Here is a 25,849-nt window from a genome sequence, read left to right as displayed (position 1 = left end):
GCCAGCGACGCCCTCATCCCATGAATGAATAAAGGGAAAAAAAATGCAACTAATTTAGTTTGGGAAACGTGGTCGGCATGGACAAGTTGGACTGAAGGATCTATTTCCATGCTGTATGACTCTATGACACTTTTAACACAAAGCATAATGGAAATCTGAAAACTCTCTGTTTTGCCCCCTCCCAATGAAAGGTCATAGATGCCTGATTGAAATTGTTGAGACTGACATTGACGGATTCTTCAGGTAAGAGGATTGAGAGATGTAGAGAAAAGGCAGGTAAATATAGTTGAGGTACAAATCTGCAATAACATAAGCAAATGTTTGGACAGCCTTGAGCAGCTGAATAGTTTACTCCTGTTCCTACATAAATTGGTACCTCCAGAATTTAACTTCAGTTATCATGGCAGTTGGTAGGAACCAGAAATTTTTAGATTTAAGAATCAGGAATGATACTGAAACATTCAAAATCATTGACTGTAGAAATGAGAAATATCACAGGAAGAGGAATGAATAATGTATCTCTATGAAAGAAAAACATTCACTTTAAATAGCTGTATGGGGTCACATGTAGATGGTGTATATGTATTTTTAAATATACTTCCTTAGAAAATCAAGTCAGATAATATGCAGAATTTATTTATTACACAGGTCTTGGAGTGCAATTTGTTTTTATCTTTGACAATTCCATATTATCGGCAGTTTCTCAGCAGATCAAGATATTCAACATACCAGGTTTTGGACTGATTCAGAAGACACATTCATTATTGACACCACATCCTGGGATTTGAGGCTTTCTATGTAAACTATTGTACACCCATTCTGCCATTACCTGTTTGAAGCCAATCTTTATTAAAAGTGACAGTTTAGCTGGTACTAGGATTACTCCATTTTAATTCTGCCAACTAGATCAGAAAAACACAGCCAGGATAGCGAGCAGTCTATATCTGTCACTCTAGTTGGTCAAGAGACGACTGCAAATGATGCAATTTCACTAATTTAAGAGAAAACTTTCACAGCCTATGTGCTGTTAATAAAGACAAGTTAAAACATACTTCGTACTCTTGAGCACTTAAGCTTTGGGATTTACAAAAGATCAACTATTGCTGTAAAAAATTAGGTGACTAGTACCAACAAATTTGGAAAAGGTTGCATCCACCACACATCTACAAAAGTTGCACAGAACACTTTGGATGAGTATTTTTAAAAAAATAACTTCATAACCAAATCACAAAAAAGAAAGGAATGCACATTCAATCAAGAGATCATTGCAGCTGTTCAGTAAATCAAAGCAAATTTTACGAATAGTCAGAAAAACCTAGATAAAGCACTGCTTAATAAATTAGTCAGCAATATCAATTATTGAATCAACAGAGCATAGAATCTTTTTCAACTAAAACAGCCAGTGCTTACTTTCACCAGCCTGAAGTGAACAACCCTTGGCCAAAATAAATCAAAGTTCTAAACAGCCAAATTAAAATATTGTTAAACGTTTATACAAAAGACCTTATCATTTCTTTCCTTATCATATCCATTTTAATTTTGTTTGTCAAAAATGACTTTTTTCTGAATTGAATCAAAACTATATTGCTGTGGTAAGGGAAGTGTTGTATTGGTTTGATTTTAATGTTTCGAGAATGCAGTTCAACAAATTAAAGTTGTCCTATTACCTCAACTATTTTAATGGAAAAATAAGATTTGTACCCTGTACAAACCGATCTTGTGGCCAGGTTTAATATCTGAACTGAAAGTGGAAAAGCAAATTCCTTTCTGTACTAACTTGGATTATTTTCAAATTGTTTCAATGATTCATTTGGCCAAATCACAAGCTTACTGACACTATGAATGGAATGCAGAACTGCAACTCCAGGAATAACCATTGTCACACAAAAACAATGACATAGAGTCACTGTAAGTTAGGCAGATTGTAAAGGCCATAACGTGCATTCATAAAACAAAGTTTGCAAAGTATTTGTAGAATAAAAGCAAGCTAGGAAGGGTAGTGAAAGAGAATGTTTAAATACTTAAGTCCTTCAGTGAAGTTGTAAGTTGCCCTTGACCAACTTTATGCACAGTTCTGAACACTTAACACCTCAAAGGCTTGGACCCATGAAACAAGTTATATTAAGTTACAAACTTGAATGGTGCTGTCAAACAGCAATATTATAGTTTACAATCTCTATCTTCTTTATAAGAGTAATACTGTTTAACTCCAGTGAGTTATGACTCAGAATTATAAATCCAGAAAGATTGGCACGGCTGGAAATATATCCATACTGCAGTCACAAGCAGGAAAAGATCAACAAAGAAGTGGCTGCGCTGCAGGTAGCAGAGGTTTAAGAGATGCTGGCAGCTGGGTGCAGAGAAAGCCCAGTCTATCACTCTTTATGCAGTTTCTTCACAGTCTCCTTTTCATCATATGATTCACCAAATTCATTAGTCCTGGTTTTATCCACTGGGTAAAGCCTGCAATGAAAATAACACCAAATTTCAGAATAAAGTTGGGGGTGAGAGAGAGAGGGGATTAAAGGTCAATTCATCTGGCTATTCTGGTTTTTTTTTTTTAAGGATAGCAACATATTTACACAAAAGAAAGTCCAACTTTCTCCCTTTCCTAATTAATTTCAAACAGTCAGAAAATCTTTTTGTGCTCAGCATGGTGAACTGTGGGACAAAAGGACAAAACGTTCTTCCAGATATTCTTTTCAGCATCAGTGTCACAAAGTCATGTAATGGTCCATCTGATTCTCCAGTAACATGCCTATAAAGTGACACTTCCATCTCTTTAAAGCAGCTGCTGTTCTAGTTCAAGGGAAATGGCCAGCTTATTGCCAAAATGCACTGTGCCAGGAAACAACGCGGGAAGCTTCAATTCATTTCAGTGAAGAATCTTGCAACTGGTCAAATAAATTGATCAATTCAAATCAGTAAATGAAAGCAGTTTACTCATTCCCTTCTCTTTCTAAGGAAACTTCTGCTTGGAATGCAAAATTAAAAGATAGCTTATTTTCTAAAATATTGTTTAAAAGTTTCATTTTCTTACATTGAGATGTATGTTGGAAAGTCTTACCATCTCTGGTAGAGGTAAACAAGAAAAACTACATCATCTCTGAAGCAAGCTAGTCTGTGCGACGTTGGCATGGTGATGATGAAAGCAAAGACATCATCAATAAAGGTGTTGAATGCCTGCAATGGAAGTAAGATAGTGATAATAAAAGATGAACATTAATGCAAGTCAGATTGTGGAAAAAAATTGACAATTCATATCAAGTTGCAACGCCAAGCTGAATAACTATATTAGAAAACAAGCCAATATTTTCAATTGTTCATAATGAATTAATGCTTTTTTAAAAATTTATTCATGGGATGTGGGCGTCACTGGCTAGGCCAGCATTTATTGCCCATCCCGAATTGCTTTTAAAATGACACAGCACAGGAGGCTATTTATCCCGTCACCAGCTCATTGGAAGAGATTTCCAACTGATCCACTCCCTTGCTCATACTTGAACGCTCTTAAATTGTTTCTGTTTCAAGAATTTTCCAATTTATTTTTCACTAATGAATCTGCTTCCATCAGTCTGGCAGTGCATTCCAAACCATGCAAACTCCCTCTACATGAGCAATCATTGCTATGCCCAATAAAATGACTGAGGAAAGATTTACATCTAAATACAACCAATTAATACTTTATGAAAATATTCAGCTCAAAATGCACAAATGTCACCATAACCCACATTTGTTTCTGTAAATCTATTGGAATCCAGCACGCATCTTTTCAAATTCTTTTTCAAATATTCAATATCTATTTCTAAGTAGATAAATTCAACATCTGATTACATATGTTAGGGTCACGCTAAATCATCATATTAGAAAATGGTAGGATTTGGAACCCAAACCCACGATCAACCCGAAAGTATTTCTTGTTGAAAATTCAATCTGACTGCAACAGGCTACTGAAGCATACTTCAGCGAAGGCCTGGGAAAAGGTTATCTGGCTGTCCTTTCAACCAAAGGGGCACAACTCCTCATCCTTTTTTAAAAATTACAATATGTAAAAATTAAAATCAGGTAAGTTAATTTTGCTTGCAAGCAAATTATATATGTTTGTTCTGAAGATGGACAAATCTCTCTGAACTCTTCAAAACATGCTAAATTCCCAAGCATAAAGCAACATATCACACTGACACCATTGTAAGAACTGGGTTGTCTAAATTATTTTTCACACTTGAGTCAGTTTTGAAATACCAAGAAAATAGCTTACTTTATACATAAAGGCCTTCCACGGTAAATGTGCCACAGATTTCAACTGCAAGTAAACGGAAAGCAATAGTTAGCAGCAGATGTCTTCTGTTCAACTTTTTGCAACAAGCAAGTTCCATTCCTACAACAGATTATGGATATTAGCTCCCCTGAAAGTTAGTGGTTAAATAGGCCATCTGGTGTAGTTTTTTCTTGAAGAGAAATACAGCTAAGGAAGTGCCACTTTCTCTACTGTTTGGAGAAAGTGAAATTCTGCTGTTGAGTATTTTTCACAAGAAGTAGTGTTAATGAGGGGATGTGGTGGAAGGAAGAGGATATGCAAGTTAGCCAGTATCCCATTCTCAAGCGTGGTTGTGTTTTTTTAAATTCACTTGTAGGACATGCATGTTGCTGGCGGTCCCTAGTTGTCCTTGAGAAAGAGGTAGTGAGCTACCTTCTTGTACTGCTGCAGGTTGACCCACAATGCCCTTGGGGGAGAGAATTCCAGGATTTTGACCCAGTGACAGTGAAGGAACAGCAATGTATTTCCAAGTCAGGATGGCAACTGGCTTGGAGGGGAACTTGCAGCTGGTGAACTTCCCATGTACCTGCTGCCCTTGTCTTTCTATACGGATCATTGACTTGGCACTTCTGGCTGAAGATTGCTGCAAATGCTTCAGCCTTATCTTTTGCACTGTTGTGTTGGGCTCTTCCAGATGGGGATATTTGTAGACCCCCCTCCTCCAGTGGCTTGTTAAATTGTCCACCACCATTTACAGCTGGATGTGGCAGGACTGCAGAGCTTAGATCTGATATGTTGGTTGTGGGATCACTTAGCTCTGCTTATCATTTGCTATTTATGCTGTTTGGCATGCAAGCGGTTCTGAGGAAGGGTCACTCAAACCAAAACGTTAATAGAACATAGAACATAGAACATAGAACATAGAACATAGAACATTACAGCACAGTACAGGCCCTTTGGCCCTCGATGTTGCGCCGACCTGTGAAACCAATCTGAAGCCCATCTAACCTAAACTATTCCATTATCATCCATATGTTTATCCAATGACCATTTAAATGCCCTTAAAGTGGGCGAGTCTACTATTTTTGCAGGCAGGGCATTCCACGCCCTTACTACTCTCTGAGTAAAGAACCTACCTCTGACATCTGTCCTATATCTATCACCCCTCAATTTAAAGCTATGTCCCCTCGTGCTAGCCATCACCATCCGAGGAAAAAGGCTCCCACTGTCCACCCTATCTAATCTAATCCTCTGATCATCAAACTCTGATTTCTCTCCACAGATGCTGCCAGACCAGCTGAGATTTTCCAGCAATTTCTGTTTTCGTTTCTGATTTACAGTGTAGCAATTCTTTCGTTTTTTTATGCAAGTAGTCTTGTTTGGTAGCTTCACCAGGCTGACACCTCATTTTTAGGTATGCCTGTGTTGCTCCTGGCATGCCCTTCTGCACTCTCCATTGAATCAGGGTTGATCTTTTGGCTTGATGGCAATGGTTGAGTTGGGGATATGCTGGGCCATGAGGTTGTAGATTGTCCTGGAGTACAATTCTGTTGCTGTTGATGGCCACCTGGATGCCCAGTTTTGAGTTGCTAGATCTGTTCGAAGTCTGTCCCATTTAGCACAGTGATAGTGCCACACAACACGATAGAGGTTATTGTCAATGTGACAGTGCGACTTTGTCTCCAAAAGGGCTCCGTGGTGGTCACTCTTACCAATACCCTCATGGATTTTAGTTGAGAACAAAACTCAGATGCCAGGAGAGCTCATGTCAATGCTCATTATTCAAAATTACAACGGCTGCCTAAGTGAGATATTAAAAGACTGTCAGTTTTTGCAGGGCTATGAACAACTTCCCAAGGAAGTGGTGGATGTGGGTATAACAACAACATTTAAAAGACATTTGGATAAGTACATGAATAGGAAAGGTTTGAAGGGATATGGGCCAGGAGCAGGCAGGAGGGACTAGTTCAGTTTGGGATTATGTTTGGCATGGACTGGTTGGACCGAAGGATCTGTTTCCATGTTGTATGATTCTATAAGTAAGGTAACATTACAAAAATAACAATCAGGCGTAATTCTGTGTGTAAGTACAATACCCTGAATCTACCTCTTCAAAAAGTGGAACTGTCCAAAAACAGGACACGTTTTTCCTCTAGGAGCCACTCATAATATACCCTGTCTATTTAATAAAGGTTTGTTTAATAACTGCTCTGTTGCATTTGGTCATGACTATCCCCAGTTTAGTTTTGAAAAACTGGTCAGGCTCCTTTCAACCCACCACAGGAAATCTCTGCAACATAAGGCAGAGAGCAGAAAGGGAATGCTTAAGGAATCCATACAGCATTTTATCATGACTTTGGAAATTTCCTGGAGATGTTGCTACTTAAATCCATATTAACAGACCTGGAAACTTGTGCATCTCCCCTTATAGCCAAACTACTACAATTCTTTGGATAATGCGTAAACCAAAATCTAGCATAGTCTCTGTCACAGGGGTGCCAGATTTGGGAAGGGGTATGATGATTTAAAAACCGAAAGAACTGCAAGTGCTGTAAATCAGAAACAAAAACAGAGGTTGCTGGAAAAGGTCAGCAGGTCTGGCAGCATCTGTAAAGACAAATCAGAGTTAACGTTTCAGGTCCAGTGACTCTTCCTCAGAACTGCCAGGCCTGCTGAGCTTTTCCAGCAACTTCTGTTTTTGTATGGATGATTTATCTTGTAACGGAGATCCTCAGATATGAGTTGAGTTTCACTGAGAGCATTGGTTTAGTATCACACCAACACGCTTGTTATGCAATACAAATTTCTTCAGAACATAACAACATCAAAAGATTAAGCTCTGGATAGGATTAAAATGGCAAACATTGTGAAAGTCTTGATATTTATTCCAGCTTTCTTTAACCAAATGCTAAAGTGCATTATTCGACAACAATACTTATTGGGAATAGAAAGACTACCAATGCCGGTCATCACAATGACAGATGAATCTGTTCCATAACCAGCCATGTAAGTATTTCAAATTTGACCATCTGCAGCTAAAACAATCATCGTAGCGTGTTGTCACAAAGCTGCATTTAAAACAAAAAAAAACTGACCCGCTCAGAACAGAAATGGGGCCTGTCTCTTTGACTCAGAAAAGTGCTGCTATTTCCAGGATTTTCTTTTCACCCAAAACACTGACAATACTTATCAGATTAATAAGTTTAAACACTGCTTTCGGGGAGCTGCACTGGAATCATTTAGTGCCTCTTATTTGAGAACAGTGTGTACAATAATTATGAAACAAAACTGTAAAACCTTACAAAATATCTTGTACTTCCAGGTCTGACACAAAACTACTATTCTTATATTTAAAAATGTCTTGAATTTTGAACCTTTGGACACACACAGAATTTGCAACTCTTCCTGATGGACCAATTGACTAATGTGGCAGTGTCCCTACAGCAAATTCAATATTATTGCAAGCTTTTGAGGTTCTGATGTAAAAAAGAACTTTAATTTTACATCTTAGATGTAGTAAAAGTTCAAAAATTGTTTTCTCAACTCCATTAGACACCAATGGCACCAATAACCCTCTGATACTTTGTCCTGATCATTCCTAATGTGTCGACCTACTGCAAATCCAGACACACTGTCTGAACATTGAGAAAGACAGTCCAGCTCAATCAATTTCACAATGTTAACACACAGTTTTCGCTACAGTTCACCATACTGATCTTAAGTACCCTACCTCTACCTACTCCACAGCCCAGTGCTACACTAGCTAAAAGCACAGAGCTGGGAATTTGTCACACCAACTATCAAAATGGTAGATTTACCAATCGAGTTTTCAAGGAGACTTTAATAGAAGCTCCACTTTTGTATGGTAGTTGCAGGTTCATTCCCATAATTCCTTGATCTCAGCTAAATCTTTCTCACAGTGGGAGAAAGAAACAAGCAGGGGCTGTGTGTGTGCGTTTCTGCTGGGACTGATAGGCTGTGACATAAAGGAAGCACCCAAAACTACTGTCTCACACTTCTAGTAACCAGCCTCCCTACTCAGAAAGTTACAGCACACATTTGAGATCATAAAAGAGATATGGAGAATTTAATACAGGAACAACATGGTGGGTTGCGAACAAAAACAGAAAGGTTTAAATACTACAAAATACTGTGTGGATTGTTCCATTTTCAATAACAGTCGGCTGAATATATCTATACAAAATAGCTATAATATTAGCAGGATAATCCATCTAATCACTAACCTTATAATTGACAAACAGTTGAGGCAGCATAAACAGGAATCCAAAAGCATAAACACCTGCAATAACCACACCAACATTTTAATATCCATGTGAAGAAAATAAGCATGTAGCAAATATATAAATGACTGTGCGTGCAAGGGACACTTACCATTAACTAAACTATTTATCAACCATGAGTACCAACTGAAAAGATATAAAATATTGTAAATTCAATGCATTAGATAACCTCTACTTAAAGATGAAAAATAAATTAAGTTTAACTCAAGTGCCATTGATAGTTACCTTTTGTACTTTATATTTAATAGGGAGTATACTGCTCCACCAAAACAAAGTGGATAAAGTATGTAGGACAAGTACTTCATTGCCTAAAAAGAGTGGGAGGAAAATCCACAACCATCAGACACTCAAGAGATAATTATATCCATGACAAATTATGAAAATGAACACATTTTTCTTTAAAACTGCCTCAAACCTTTAAATATTTCAACTTTGCTTACGCCGATTCAGTTAGCTGTTTTCCTTCTAGTAATGAAGGTGAGCCATTATTAGAATAATGCATATTATAGAGATCCAAGTATAGACTGAGGGGTACAAGTTCAGTAGCCCATTCAATTTCAACTGAACATTGTCTATTTGCTTAAACAACCATGTCAAGTCCAAGCATAATAGTCATAAACATGCCAAGTACCTGAGTATCATATTCTTCAGTCTTTTTTTCAGATTCATCAAATGTTCCAAACTGCAACAGAGTATGCCCAAAGTAATCTATTTAATTGTTCACTTAAATTCACATTTAATACATAAAACATGTAATCATCCATGGTACAGTTAGAGTTACCTTAGATCAGTTAAGGTGGTGAGAGAAAAACTGGCTACAGCTTCCTGGAGCTTGGGAGGAGAAAAGTCAGATATGTGTTATCCAACAGAACTTTCCCAAAACTCCCCGTGGAGAACTGATGAGGAAAACACCAACTTCAACCAAATTCTTTTTGTCAAATCACTCAACCCTCTCTAGAGAATTTCTGATCTCTCTAGGTTCTTCCCAGTCTCTCATGAAATCCACCCTCCTGTTGCCTTAATTATGTTTCATTTAAACTTCCAATTTCTTAATTAGACATATGTAAGCTTACATTGTAATTTATATATTCATAAGCAGGATCCATCCTCTTGTGCCATTTTTCAATTTTAAGAAAATGTGGCGATAATAGTTCATTGATGCAGCCCCCATAGCAATGTCCCAACCAGAGTCAACTTGCCAACAAATCAACAACCATTTCTAGTGCTGGATAACATGTAGCCCTCTTTGAAATTTGGCAATCTCGCATCTATTCTGATGAAACACCTCAAAGGCATGTCTTCTTTTGTCTGCAATACTCCAGTTTGGTACTGCCAAGTGGTTGCATGGTAAATAAATCCCTCTCCTTAAGTACTAACTCTTCTCTTTGGAAACCATCATCATTCCTCTGCTAAGTAAACCAACAGAGGACCACCATTCCACTTCAGTATACTGTTCCTTTTCAGCACCTTTGAACATGTGTTCACCTCCCAAATCTGTGCCCATTGAAGGTTTTGCAATCGGATTAGCACGTTTGCTGAGGCACCAAAAAACTCTAACCAAAGTCACAACTGATATTCTACAGTGTGGCCAAACTGCATTCATCCCTCCTCACCGTATTTTATTTTAATTTTTCTGCATTCTTTGCCATAGGTAAACACATTGACCCTTCTTCCAATGTCTCTCCTTCAATGACCAGCTCAGTAAAACCGCCCTTTCTGTGGTTCCATTCTTAGCTATCCAATTATACTTGAACATCTTCAGCAACGATCTCTCTTCTCATCGCTGCCCTGTTAATAATTCAACAGTATGAAGGTTCTGCCCTTGCAACTTCCCACCTCTTCGCAACATCTACACGGTTCAGTCTCAGATGTCTGCTACCACATATAGTTCTACATCTCTGCTGCCTGTCTGGTTGAGTACTTCTCTGAAATTATGTTTTCAATGAGCCACAACTTCTTGCAGATCTTTGGCAAAGTCAGTAATACCCTTGACATCAAATGACGCCTCTGTTGGTTTAAAATGTTCCATATACAAGAACCAAGTTTCTTGCGTTTGTTCCATCACAAGGACTACCCCTTTGTAATATTAACAAGCTCCTATGTTCGCAAGAATTAAGACTCATTCCCTGACCAACACTTCCAATTTAAAATTATCAACATGTTGAGGATCAGTTGCCCCCTCCACAATTCTACAATCTCTGCTGACACTACCAAAACCTGCCCTCGAATCTCTTCACTGCTTTAGGTCTGACATCTTGTTCATTTATCCTTTTCTATGTCACTTCACTGATGGCTATGTCTTAGCCACCTAGACACTACTTCCGAATGACCTCCTGCACAAACAGCTCAGCACCTCTCCAACATTTTCTCTTTAAAAGACTTCCCTTAAAAGGTTTCTTCTTCAAACTAGTCTTTGTCACCCTATGTAATACACCCTCTTAGATTTGGGCCATGCCTTTATATCTCTGATCATATCTCTGTGAATATCTTTAGAGCACTTCTTCTGGATTAAGTAGTTGCATAAATGAAAATTGTTAAATTGATTTTCATAGCATGCCTCATCATGCCTAGATGTCTCAAAATGCTATACAGCCAATGAGTATTTTAGAAGTGAGATCACGGTTGAAATGTAAGAAAACTAAGCTCCCCATTTCTTTAGAACAAAGTCCCACAAATAATTTGTTATGTAGTCCTTATATTTAATCATTTTTGGGGACTTGAGTTTGAAAAATCATGGATACCTGGATAATCTAAAACAGGCAACGGAACTTTTTTATAAAATAAATCATTTCCTGGGAATCACATGGTTCCACATAAATTGCTGGTTTTGGTTGCTTGAACTCACTCCAGGGAAAACAGTTGACTGTTTTTATGGCTGCACTGTTTGAACAGTGTTTTGCAGGCCTAGAGATTTTTTCAAACTTCAGCTGGAGAGAAGCTTGCTGTAAGAAAGCTTCTGAACTCATATCTCCTGTTTCTGGAAAAAATCTTTGTTATGAATGCCGTATGAAACCTGATGGTCCCCTTAAAGAGCATCCGAAAAAATTATTGCTAGAGTGTCCTATGGACGCTGCATTTACAAAGATCCCAGATACAACTACCTATCTCTGGTGACACACATCCATATATGCCAGAACTCTAGACTGACAGCCATTTGGTCATTCCATAGTCTATCTGTTTTGCCTTAAGTACTGCTGGCCAAGCATGTTTCTCCCTACCCCAGCCCCTTCAAAAAAGTGAATCTCCACAGAGAAAAATCCATTCTAGTTTTCATTTCCCCAGTGAGTAGCTTGGGTGTTGGGGTGAAGGGTAAACATTTATATTTTCATGTTACAAACTGTCTCTCTAAATCAATTCTGTAACTTTGTGGATTACATTTGTTTTTTTAATAAATCAATAATTATGATGATTAAATAACCCTGGCTCCTGGATCTTTTTACTCTTACTCTAATAAAGAGAAAGTATACTGTTGGCCCTACCAGGAACAGGGTAAATAATAACATTTATGTTGTGACCCACTCATTTATGGGAATACAAACAAGGCAGTACACTCCTCCCATCTTGGTCCTGACAGGTTGGGATGATAGCTGAGGAACAAATTCTGGGGTTCACAATTTGGTTATTTATAACCCATTGCACATCTGGGAATTTGAGTCTCTCTTATTTTGGCTTATTTATTAATGCACATGATACAACGGAAATTGCCCTTGTGCTAGTGGTGATTGACTTTTTAACAAGGCAGTGACCAATTTTATCATGGACATTTTCCATGACCTGCAGGTTGGCAAGAATGATAAATTTTTACACTTTTTTCCCTAACTGCTGTGGGACAGTAGTCAGCTTAAAACTCAGTGATTATAACCCAGTTCTATAACTACCAGGCTACCATACATTAGTGGTCAAGATATTAAGCCAGCGTTTTAAAAGTTTTAAAATAAAAATCATATGGAACTTTTTAAAAAAGCAAACATCCCAAATAACCTCCTATATTTGCTCGATTCGGTTAATTCATTGAATTACTTACATTTGAAAGACTTAACTGAGTTTACAACATAAAAATTAGTTCATGCAGATAATTTAGGAAATACGGCATTCAAAATCGTCTCTGTTGCGCATGTAAATAAACATTCCAGCTTTTTCCATACTTCACCTGAAATACTGGTCTTAAGCCATACCATTTAACCATCATCTTAAAGGCTTTCTTAACTTTCCAGACCTACAGCATAAAGGAGCATAAAACTAAGTTACTCTCTGTGAAATGAAAATGAAAACAGACACTGAAAACAGAGCCAAGTTAAAAAAGGAATTCAAATATCTTAAATGCTTTAAAAGTTGTAGAAACAAATCTTGTGTTTAAGTTTAGATTGTTACTTTACCTCTATGATTGCACCAATGCCAGCTGGAATAAGGACTAATAAACTGGTCTGTTCATCCAAAAGGAAAAGAAATACAACAATGGTACTAAAACATCGCCAAAGAACTGTAGAAAAGAACCAGAGGGAGAAAAATGTTACATTCTAATAATCATTTTATTTTCATTTTAGCCTTCTTAAATTACTGGCCATTGAAAGTTCAAATATGTAACACCGTCACATGTGGCTTTGTTCAAAATATAAACAATTGGTAGGGTGGCATGGTGGCTCAGTGGTTACCACTGCTGCCTCACAGCGCCAGGGACCCGGGTTCAATTCCACCGCTGGGTGACTGTTTGTGTGGAGTTTGCACATTCTTCCTGTGTCTGCGTGGGTTTCCTCTGGGTGCTCCGGTTTCCTCCCACAGTCCAAAGATGTGCAGGCTAGGTGCACTGGCCATGCTAAATTGCCACATCAGGGATGTGGAGTTTAGGTGGGTTATAGGGGGATGGGTTGGTGTGGACTTGTTGGGCCGAAGGGCCTGTTTCCACACTGTAGGAATTCTATTTTATTCTATAATTACAGAGGCAATGACTATAGCAAGGTGTTTTTTGCATAAATGCTCTACCAATTCTCTAAATTGTCTAATGTTTCTCGAACATTACAGTCATTACAGTTCAGAGCCTAAGCAGTCAGCAGTCCAAATAACGGGTACACTATTTGATTGTGAAGCCATCATACACAAGCCACATTCACACATGCATTTCCAATGATCAATGTTCTTTTTGCCACTCCCCCCCTCTCTTCTTAGGCAAGAAATCACAAAAATCCAATGATTACTGCTGTCCTACCTAAGAATCACTAACTTGATAGACATTAGGGAGTGAAACTGATCTCTCTCGTTCAGTATGCAAGACAACTATACTACCACCATTGCTTTACAGGCCCAAATGCTTACAACAGGCATGTTTATAGGAGTGCAATTTGTTCGCTATACATGATGGCTAGTATGATATAGCAAGGTTAAAATTTTTAAAAAATCATTCCATTTCATTGGCCTCAAGTGGTCACCAAGCAGATTTTTAATTTGAAAAACGATGCATCTTATTTCACACCCCAAAAAATAAATTCAACCAGTGTGGCAGTATTTGACACTATTGACCAAACATACGTCAAATTCCAAGTGAGGCTGTATAATTGCTCATTGAGAGGTAAAGCAGCAACAATAGCAGAAATTCAAACAAATTTCAAATGCACTAACAGAGTATTGGCTGTAAAGAAGCTTGTTATCTGCAGTGACCTGATCTGACAGTTCAGGTACAATAAACTGATGGAGTTCTACCACCAAGGTTTACACTATCATCACTTTTATTATCTTTTCATTTACTTCCTCTAACTACTTCCTAAATCATGGATTGAGATTTTGGAACAATTTGCTGCAGTACTGAATTTGTATTTTAAACTATGGGGCAAGCCCAAGCAAAGTGAAAACTATAAACTAGTGAGTGCATAAAGCTGCATCTGCCAGGAGCAGAACCCTGTAATTACCAACTCTGAAACTGACATGAATGTAAATGAAAACAGTAGCCACACTTTGGTCAATTTAAGAGACTCCCAGTTTTAAACATGGATGTTTCAAATGAGACAGTTCAGGTACTAAATGCACTTAATTCCTACCTGCTTTTGTTGACATGCCAACCATGCTTTTCTTTCGCCTCCAAAAGGTAATATCATTCTTAAAAGCCAAGAAATCAAACAGGAGCTGTGCAACAAAGGCAAAAAATATTTAACGCAGAACTGCAACAGTAACTTGCAATAATATAGCACCTTTAATATAGGAAATGCCGCAACTATTACGAGAAACTGGCAGAAAATTAAGACAAAATCTGGGATGGACAACTGAAGGCACATTTGAAGGGTCATTTCAAAGTAATTAAACCATAATTCAAGCCTGTGGATTGTTTATTTTTCTGTTATGTTAGATGCTGGATTTTTCCATTCAATATTACTGCTCTGCGAACTTGTTAATACTCACACATACCTAGCAGTTAAGTATCCATGAATTGATGCTTAAATAAATTTTGTTTTGAAAATATTAAAACAATGGATTCTAACTATTTATTTAATTTTGAAGACCATACAGGAAACATTTCATTGGTCTTAAAAAAGAAAAATGTGTAGAATCAGCAGCTGATGTTTTTGAAAGATGACACGGCACAAAAGTGCGGCATTAAAAAAATTGTCTCCCTGATAAAACACATCTCCACTGTAATGGACCCTTGAATTAGATGAGTGATGTGACAGCCCATCGAACATCCTAATGAACAAACTTTAGCTGCGTATTTGATTCTCTCACGCCAGGAGGTGTTCCCAAGTATAAGCCAGGTAAACTGGCATCATGGTGCATATGAATGCCCCTCACTGATCTTACCAGCATCAACAACGTACACACATGTGGAAAATGCCAGATTCACATGTGGTCATAACTGTATTGATAAAGCATGGCAATATTCGAGAGTTTGAGATTACTGATGACCATGTACGTCGGAAAATAGTTGCCAATCTCACAGGCAGACTGAATGAGTGTGGTTTCATTAGCCCCAGGCTCGATGTTCAAATGAAGGAGCGAGGACACTGGTAGAATGGTCTAATGACCTCCCGTCAACTTGGGTACCTCGCTCTAACTATCTCAGCTGGGATCATAAACCATGAAGAGGCCAAACGAAAGTATACAGCAGGAAAGATCTTACGATTTATTTTCTAAAATGCAAAACCTGTCAATAATGAAACACAAACCAAACAAAAAGCATCATCCCCAAGAGAACACTATTTTAGTTATAACTTACGTGGAATGCTGCAACAAAGAACGTTAAAGCTAAAAAGTAGAGGTTGGTGTCCACAAAGATCCCTTTAACTTCATCAACATCTTTTTCTGTGAAACCTAAAACATATGGTGTGAAAAGACAAAGAAAAAACATTAAATGACTTTTTATTTGCTAAAGTAAATAACATTCCTTTCTTCCTAACATGCGGGTTTAGAACATAGAACATAGAACATAGAACAGTACAGCACAGTACAGGCCTTTCGGCCCACGATTGGTCCGACCTATTATCCTACTAAGATCAATCTACCCTGCATACCCTACATTTTACTATTCTCCATGTGCCTATCCAAGAGTCGCTTAAAAGTCTCTAAAGTATCCAACTCCACCACCACTGCCGGCAGCGCATTTCATACGCCCACCACTCTCTGTGTGAAGAACCTACCTCTGACATCTCCCCTATACCTTCCTCCAATCACCTTAAAATTACGCCCCCTCGTAATAATCATTTCTGCCCTGGGAAAAAGTCTCTGACCATCCACTCTATCTATGCCTCTCATCATCTTGAAAACCTCTATAAAGTCACCTCTCATCCTTCTTCGCTCTAATGAAAAAAGCCCTAGCTCCCTCAACCTTTCCTCATAAGACCTGCCCTCCAGTCCAGGCAGCATCCTGGTAAATCTCCTCTGCACCCTCTCTAAAGCTTCCACATCTTTTCTGCGATGAGGTGACCAGAATTGAACACAATATTCCAAGTGAGGTCTAACCAGGGTTTTATAGAGTTGCAGCATAACCTCTCTTGGGGATTAAAGGGTAAAAATAAACATGATAACTATACAAAATTCAAAATAATTGGTACCATTATAATCATGTAAAATAATTCTGCAGCTGGGTTTTCTTTAGATGAGATGGTGCAGCTTTGAGCAGAGATTTCCTACATTGATGGACGAAATGCCTCCAGCAGGAATTAGACAATTATAAATACTACATCCAAACCAACAACACTGAAAGAAAATGGTGCCATTTGTCATTTTCAACAATTTGAATGTATACTTCCATATCATTCCCGAACAATTAAGCACAGCATTAAAAGATTGCCTTTCAGCAAAAACTACATTCAAAACATCCTGGAATTACACCTTTACTCAAAAGGTGAAACATTTTAACAAGCACTTGAGAAAAGAGAGTTAAAGGCTTTGGAGTTTTTAAAAAGATTATTACTTGCAAAAACAAATTGACGCACATGACGATGAGCTTTCATGTTAAGACAGCCCCTTCCTATTCCAACCTTTACTTATATTCTTAATCCACAGTTGATTTGAGGGACAATAATTGTGATTAATGTAGCAATCAAATGGACAGTTGTAACAATATTCCAGCACTTGCACGACTTGCAAAACAAAATGGCAAGATGTTAACTAAAGTATAGCTGAAACAGTTTACATGAATTCCATGGGTTCACAAAATTACCTACAACATTCTCAATAAAGCTGCCAAATTACTGCTAAGTGTTGAGCACACACTACTGCACGAATTCTCCAACACTGAAAAAAATGGGTATCTCTAACTCGGATCCCAGTGGTGGTGCTACAATGCAGAGCTGCCCAAATGGCAGCTCGAAATAAATAAAGACGAAGGATGTGGCACAAGACAGATGAGGTGAGAAATGGAAATGCATAACTAGTAGAGTAAAAGACGTTCCTCTAAGATTGCTGCAACAATATAGCTCACTACCAAAGTTGAATTTTATTTTTGTCCGATGAGCTGTTATGACAGTATAATAATTATTTAAATAGGGCCTCAAGAAGGAACAGTGTTCAATTCCCTAGTACTGATGTTGCTCAATTTGATAATGAAAAGATCACACTTTTTTTTTAAAAGGAATAAAATCATTTTCAAGGACAGATGGCATACCAAACCGTTGCAATGAATAGACAGCCTCTTGCATATGGGTCCAAAACCTTAGCTTTCCAAGAGATATTGCATCATAACAAACTGTAAGAGGCAATGTAATCGATGTAGCATTTATAGTCTGCAATAGAAAGTTTTTGAATATCAGACAACAGAATGCATATTGTTCAGAAAGATACAATGCTATGGGAGCATTTAAAGAATTTAGTTCAAGAAAATCACAAATATAATTTTACTCTAAACCATCCAATTTACAACCAATTTCTGATTGAAAGTACAATCTAGCTGAACTCCACAAAACACAGTAGCACATAAACAAATCAAGCAACCAAGTTAATCTAATCATTACTTCTCTCTGCTGATTGGTAAATTACTGAGCCATACAACACAGAAGCAGACTCTTCAGTCTAACTAGTCTCAGTCAACCAGACATCGCAATCTGACCTGGTCCCATTTGCCAGCATTTGGCCCATATCCCTCTAAACCACTCCTATGCATTTACCCATCCAGATGTCTTTTAAATGTTATAATTGTACCTGTCTCCACCACTTCCTCTGGCATGAAAAAGTTAACCCTCAGGTTCTTTTCAAATCTTTCCCCTCTCACCTTAAATGTATGCCCTCTAGTTTCAGTCTCCCCGAACCTAGGAAAAAGACCTTTCCATGCCCTCCATGATTTTATAAGCCTCTATAAGGTCAGCCCTCAGTCTCCAACACTCTGGGGAAAAAAGCTCGTCCCAATAACTCAAACCCTCCAGACCTGGCAACATCCTTGTAAATCTTTGCTGCATTCTCTCAGGTCTAACAACATCCTTCCTCTAGAAGGGCAACCAGAACTGTACACCGTATTCTCCAAGTGGTCTCACTAATGTCCTATACAGCTCCAACATGACATGCCAACTCCTATACTCAATGTTCTGACCAATGAAGGCAAGCATGCCAAACGCCTTCTTTACCATCCTGTCTACCTGCAGCACCACTGTCAAGGAACTATGCATCTACATCCTAGGCCTCTTTGTTTGGCAACACACCCCAGGGCCCTACCGTTAACTGTGTATGTCCTGCTTTGATCTGCCTTACCAAAATATAACATCTCACATTAATCTAACTGAACTTCATCTGCAATTCCTCAGCCCATTGGTCCATCTGAGCAATGCCCTGTTGCACTCTGAGATAATTTTCTTCACTGTCCACTACACCACCAATTTTGGTGTCATCTACAAACTTATCCATACCTCCCATATTCACATCCAAATCATTTATATGAATGATGAAAAGCAGCGGACCCAGCACCAATTCCTGTCGCACACCGCTGATCACAGGCCTCAAGTCTGAAAAGCAACCCTCCACCATCACCCTCTGCCTCCTGCCTTCAAGCCAATTTTGTATCCAATTGCTTAGCTCCTCTTCAATCCAATGTGATCAAACCTTTTTAACCAGTCCTCTAAGCTGTCGTGCTATACGGGTAGTTAATATGCCTTTATTCTAAAGTTTGCCATTTACCTCCACAGGGAGCAGGCCAACGATTACCATCCAAATGAAAATATAACTTTGTTGGGAACATCTTAGGCTACTGATTGTAATGCTGGTGCTTTGTGCCACACAGTGGTAAACTGGGAATTTGCAGTTATGATTTCCCACACGATGAATTAGAGATTTCAAACATTTCAGCAAGGGGATGCCAGATGCTCCCACACATGGTAGGAGAACCTAAGAAACTCTCCGACACCTCCCCATGGGGTAATTAGAGAACAGCAAGTACTAGAACAGGTTTTCTAAAGGAGGGTCTAGGCCTGAAACGTCAGCTTTCCTGCTCCTCTGATGCTGCTTGGCCTGCCGTGTTCATCCAGCTCTACACCTTGTTATCTCAGATTCTCCAGCATCTGCAGTTCCTGCTATCACTAGACAGGTTGCCTGGTGATGATCAGAGACAAAAGGATCAAGGAAGAAAGCATTTACAAACTCTCCAACAAATTTTGTTATGAAACAATATTTGGCAGTAAACGAGGATGGAATGAAGCTTGTTCGTACAGTGACGTCAAAGGGCTGGCGTGGCTCAGAAAGAGGCCATTCAGCCCATTGTGTCTGCACCTGCTCTCTAAGCATTTTGACCTAATGCCAAACCCTGCCTTTTGACACAACACTGTGCATTGTATCTAGACGTGGTAAACAAAAATCTCTCCAGTTACGGGGGAAAAAAAATTGAACGTACCCTCAAGTCTCTCACTCGGTTGCTTAGCTCATCGACAAACAGAATAGGAAGATACTGCATAGTCTTTCCATGCTGCATCCTAAGATACCAAACATACAACTGAAGTGTTAAAAGAGGATCTTTATCATGAAATCTTCTAAAACGTCAAAATGTACAACATTTTTTAAAGCAGAATCCTTGAGCTTATAAATATCTTAGACTTGGCTAGTAAAACATTCAGAAGCTGGATTAGGTCATTTCGCCCTTCGAGTCTGCAACATCATTCTGTAAAATCAAGAGTGACCAGTTGCAGTCTCAACCCCACATTCCTGTTGGCTTCCATCGCCCTTGACTTCTTTGTCGGTCAAAAACCAGATCCTTGGGAACAGAAAACTCCACAGAATACCTTTCCTCACAGAGAGAAAAAAAATTCCTCATCTCCATCTTAAAAGGGAAACCCCTTATTTTTAAATTGCATTTCTTAGTTCTAGGCACCCCCACAAGAGGAAACACCCCACACTACGTACACTATCAATTTTTCTCAGGATATTACATGTTCCAACAAGATAGTACAGGCCCACCACTCCTTGTTGGATTTGAAGAGTTGGTGGGGGGGTGGGAGGTGTGGTGCTGGTTTTGACGTACTTGAGCACACAAGCACAACAATTTACTCCACCTAAATGTTTCATGATTTTGAACACCTCTTTCAAATCTCTTTGTAGCTTTCTCTGCTCGAAGCAGAATAATCCCAGCTTCACCAGTCTATCCGCAAAACTCTAGTCTCCCATTCCTGGAACTGTTCAGGTAAATCTCGTGTCCTCTCAAAAGTTTTCATGCTTTTCCCGAAAGTGCGCTGTCTAGAATTAGGCAATACTTCAGCTGGCACCAAACTGATGTTTTCTACAGTTGTAGCATCACATCCCGACTTTTGCACTTTATTCCTTTACTAATGAAGTCTAGGATTCCATGTGTTTTAATAACCGCTTTATTAATCTTTCCTCCCAACTTCAAGATTTTGTGCACATAACATCATCCAGGTTTACCTTTCCTTGCAACTTCCATAAATTATACCATTTAATAACATCAATTTCTAGTCTTACTTCCCTCATCTCATTTGAACCAAGTCATGTATTCAGCACTGTCAGCCTTACTCCTCTATTTATTTTTAACCTCATTATCTTGGCAATGTTAAGATTTGCTCTCAGTAACTACAAATATCATAAACTTACAGCTTCATATATCTATGTACATCAGCAGGAAGTGCAGATCCATCGAAAGTGAAGTTGTCAGCCAGAATATTGATGGTGAGTTTTGAACGCCAATGTGCTACAGGTTGATCAGCCACTTTAGTTTCAGCACGAGCATCTGCTTCCTGCTTTTGTGGGAAAAAGCAATAATAAAATTAATGCTGAAGCAGAAAATCAGATCATCATTGAGAAGCTCAAGAGTAAGCTGAAAATAGAATATTAAACACTCCCAAAAGGCCGAAGCCCACAAAATAAACTAATAAAAAGAGGGATTTGTTTGATCCATGGTATCCAACTGCTATTAAGTTAAATATATATTAGACGCACCGTTGGAAACATCATGCTACTTTAATAGCTGTAGCATATCCCACAACCATGACTTGTTAACTACCAAGGATACTCTACTTTCAGTCTATTGAACATTACTATCTGTGCAAAAAAATCAAGTACTGCCTACTTCTGTTTTGGTGACAAGGTTAACAAGGTTCAAAAAAAAAGAGAACTTTGTGAGTTTGCTGAAAAAAAATGAACAAAATAATATCACAAAAGTTACTTTAATGGGACCTACAGACTGCCACATTTTCCACAAATTAGAATCTAATACTATATCTCCATAAACTCTTGGTAGAACATCAGAAGCTCCCAAATATTGCTGCTACCTAGAATTCAACTTTTTATTTGCAAAAATTTGAATATGGAGCAGGTGGTCATCACTGGACTAAGATTGCTATGGAACCTTATGTTTATATGGAGGTTTTGAAATAACAAAGTTTTCTGAGATGAATCATACTTACAAGCAAGGGGAGATAGTAACCATAAATGCAGCATGATATTTGAACTTTGGGACAAATGTCCAAACTCATGGGTGTAAGGTGGTTGAAGTCTCTGGCAGACAGAAGAAATTGGGAAGTGGAGCAGAGACCAGAAGAGGGAAGTAAAGAATGGGAGCTTACCTGCTGCTGAAGAAAAACAGGTCACAGAACTACACAGACAACAAGAATAAAAATTGAAAATTAGAAATGCTGAGCTGGGGTGCCAATGCAAGTCACTCAGAACCCAGTGACAGATAAAGAGGAATTTGTGCAGGTAGCCAAGGAATTTCAGGTGGATCATAGTTTACATAATGTAGCAGTCGGATCTTACAAAGATAAAATCTCATGTAACAAGATCCCAATAGGCGACTCTCTAGTCAGAGGCACGGACAGATGTTTCTGCAGCCGACAACGAGACATTGGAATGGTGCGTTGCCTCCCTGGTGTCAGGATCTAGGATATCTTGGAGAGGGTCCAAAATATTCTCAAAGGGGACAGGGATCAGCAGGAGGTTGTTGTACACATTGGAACGAACAACATATGAAGAGAAAAAGACAAATTCTGGAGGACAGAATATAGGAAATTAGACAGGAATTTAAAAAGTCGGTCCTTGAATATCTGGATTACTCCTGGTGCCATGAGTTATTGAGAGTAGAAACAGGAGGATAGAGCAGATGAATGCGTGGCTAAGGAGCTGGTGCAAGGGAGAAGGATTCACATTTTTGGATCATTGGAATCTCTTCTGGGTTACAAGTAACCTGTGTAAGAAGGATGGATTGCACCTGAATTGGAAGGGAACTAATATACTGGTGGGGAGATTTGCTAGAGCTGCTTGAGAGGATTTAAACTTGGAGAGGGGTGGATCCAGGCAGATAGTGAGAAAAGAGATCAGTTTGAGACTGCTGCAGTTGGGGAAAGGAGCAAATCAAACTGTCAGGGCAGGCAGGAAACAAGGCAGAGAACGCGGTAGGACTGATAAATTAAACTGAATTTATTTCAATGCAAGAGGCCCACGGCTAAGGCAGATGAACCCAGGTCATGGTTAAGAACATGGGACTAGGATATCACAGCAATTACAGAAATGTGGCTCAGGGATGGACAGGACTGGCAGCTTAATGTTCCAAGGTATAGATGCTATAGGAAGGATAGGAAGGGGGCAAGAGAGGGGTGGGCGTGGCATTTTTGATAAGGGATAACATTACAGCTGTACTTAGGGAGAATATTCCTGGGAGTACGATGAAGTTAGTTATTTGGGTGGAACCGAAAAATAAGAAAGGGATGATCACCTTATTGGGATTGTACTATAGTAGCGGGAAATTGAGGAGTAAATTCGTAAGGACATCTCAGTCATATGCAAGAACAATAGGGTGGTAATGGTAGGGAACCATAACTTTCCAAACACAGACTGGGATGGCCAGTGTTAAAGGCTTGGACGGAGAGGAATTTGTTAACTGTGTACAAGAAAATTTTTTGATTCAGTATGTGGATGTATTGACTAGAGAAGGAGCAAAACTTGATACTATTCTTGGGAAATAAGGCAGGGCAGGTGACTCAGGTGTCAGTGGTGGAGAACTTTCAGGCCAGTGATTGAATGGATCAGATTAAAAGTTAAAGCTCTAAATTGGAGGAAGGGAAATTTTGATGGTATAAGGCAAGAACTTCCAAAAATTGACGGGCTGATATTTGCAGTTAAAGGGACAACTGGAAAATGGGAAACCTTCAAAAGTGAGATAACAAGAGTCCAGAGACAGTATGTTCCCTGTAAGAGTGAAGGGCAAGGCTAGTGGATGTAAGGAGTGCTGGATGACTAGAGAAACTGAGGTTTTATTCAAGAAAAAGAAGGAAGCATATGTCAGGTATAGACAGCAAGGATAGGGTGAATCCCTAAAAGAGTATAAAGGCAGTAGAAGTATATTTAAGAGGGAAATCAGGAGGGCAAAAAGGGGACATGAGATAGCTTTGGCAAACAGGGTTAAGGAGAATCCAAAGGGTTTCTACAAATACATTAAGGACAAAACAGTAACTAGGGAGAGAATAGGGCCCCCAAAAATCAGCAAGGCCACGTATGTCTTGAACCGCAAGAGACACGGGAGATACTAAACGAGTTATTTTGCATCAGTGTTTATTGTGGAGAATGAAATGGAAGCTAGAGAACTTGGGGAAATAAATAGCAACATCTTGAAAAGTGTCCATATTACAGAGGTGGTGGTGCTGGACGTCTTGAAATGCATAAAGGTGGATTAATTCCTGGGACTTGATCAAGTGTACCCTAAACTCTGTGGGAAGCTAGGGAAGTGATTGCTGGGCCCCTTGCTGAGATATCTGTATCATCGATAGCCACGGGTGAGGTGTCAGCAGACTGGAGCTTGGTTAAAGCGGTACCATTATTTAAGAAAGGTGGTAAGGAAAAGCCATGGAACTATAGACCAGTGAGCCTGACATTCGTGGTGGACAAGTTGTTGGAGAGTATCCTGAGGGACAGGATTTACACGTATTTACAAATGCAAGGACTGATTAGGGATAATCAACATGTCCTTGAGCATGGGAAATCGTGACTCACTAATTTGATTGAGTTTTTTGAAAAAGTAATAAACAGGATTGCTGAAGGCAGAAAACTGGACGTGATCTAAATGGACTTTAGTAGGCGTTCGACAAGGTTCCACATGTAGACTGGTTAGCAAGGTTCGATCACATGGAATACAGGGAGAACTAGCCATTTGGACACTGAAGTGACTTGAAGGTAGGAGACAGCGGGTGGTGAAATGTTGCTTTTCAGACTGGAGGCCTGTAACCAGCGGCATACCACAAGGATCGTGCTGGGTCAACTGCTTTATGTCACTCATAAATGATTTGGGTGTGAACTTCAGATGTATGGTTCGTGAGTTTGCAGATGACACCAAATTTGGTGGTGTAGTGGACAGCAAAGAAGGTGACTTCGAAGTACAACTTGACCTTGATCAGATGAGCCAAAGGGTTGACGAGTGGCAGATGGAGTATAATTTAGATAAATGTGAGGTGCTGCATTTTGGAAAGGCAAATCAGGGCAGGACTGACACACTTAATAGGAAGGTCCTTTGGAGTGTTGCTGAACAAAGAACTTGCACTGCAGGACTGTTCCTTGAAAGTGGAGTCACAAGTAGATGGGATAGTGAGGAAGGCGTTTGGTACGCTTGCCTTTATTGGTCAGCGCACTGAGTATAGGAGTTGGGAGGAAGTGTTGCGGCTGTACAGGACATTGGTTAGGCCGCTTTAGGAATAGTGCATTCAATTCTGGTCTCCCTGCTACAGGAAGGATGTTGTGAAAGTTGAAAGAGCTCAGAAAAGATTTAGAAGGATATTGCCAGGACAGGAGGGTTTGAGCTACAGGGAGATACTGAATAGGCTGTTGCTGTTTTCCCTGGAGCATCAGAGGCTGAGAGGTGACCTTATAGAAGTTTATAAAATCATGAGAGGCATGGATAGGGTGAAAAGCCAGGCTCTTTTCCCTGGGGTAGGGGGTCCAAAACTAGAGGGCATTCGTTTAAGGTGAGAGGGGAAAGGGACCTAAGGGGGCAGCTTTTTCATGCAGAGGGTGGTGCATATATGGAAGGAGCTGCCAGAGGAATTACAACATTTAAAAGACATCAGGATGGGTATAGGGGGAGAAATCGAATCAGAGATAGTAGGAACTGCAGATGCTGGAGAATCCGAGACAACAAGGTGCAGGGCTGGATGAACACAGCAGGCCAAGCAGCATCATAGGAGCAGAGAGGCTGACGTTTCGGGCCTAGACCCTTCATCAGAAAAGGGGGAGGGGAAGGGGGTTTTGAAATAAATAGGGAGAGAGTGGGAGGCGGATGGAGGAGAGGATAGGTGGAGAGGAAACAAACAGGTCGAAGAGGCGGGGATGGGGCCAGGAAAGGTGAGTGTACGTAGGGAGTTAGGAAGGGGATAGGTCAGTCCAGGGAGGACGGACA

General features: G+C 39.4%; 1 protein-coding gene across 1 annotated transcript; it reads right to left on the bottom strand.

Moving 5' to 3' along the window:
• Positions 1-615: 615 nt before the first annotated feature.
• clptm1l (CLPTM1 like) lies at positions 616-21,423 on the bottom strand. Its single transcript, XM_020511563.2, has 15 exons — positions 21,409-21,423; positions 21,064-21,209; positions 19,856-19,934; positions 17,648-17,765; positions 15,758-15,852; positions 14,589-14,673; positions 12,936-13,039; positions 12,710-12,775; positions 9,191-9,241; positions 8,785-8,867; positions 8,651-8,685; positions 8,503-8,558; positions 4,259-4,303; positions 3,068-3,183; positions 616-2,463 (listed from the first exon to the last, which is right to left on the bottom strand). Exons 1-15 carry the CDS (start codon positions 21,421-21,423, stop codon positions 2,376-2,378), a joined length of 1,182 nt encoding a protein of 393 aa, XP_020367152.2. The 3' UTR covers positions 616-2,375.
• Positions 21,424-25,849: the final 4,426 nt, after the last annotated feature.

The sequence above is a fragment of the Rhincodon typus genome, chromosome 2 (assembly GCF_021869965.1).
Source record: "Rhincodon typus isolate 14 chromosome 2, sRhiTyp1.1, whole genome shotgun sequence".
Classification (NCBI taxonomy): domain Eukaryota; kingdom Metazoa; phylum Chordata; class Chondrichthyes; order Orectolobiformes; family Rhincodontidae; genus Rhincodon; species Rhincodon typus.
The sequence above is the reverse complement of the archived record's forward strand: the minus strand, read 5'-3'. Positions and strand labels throughout refer to the sequence as shown.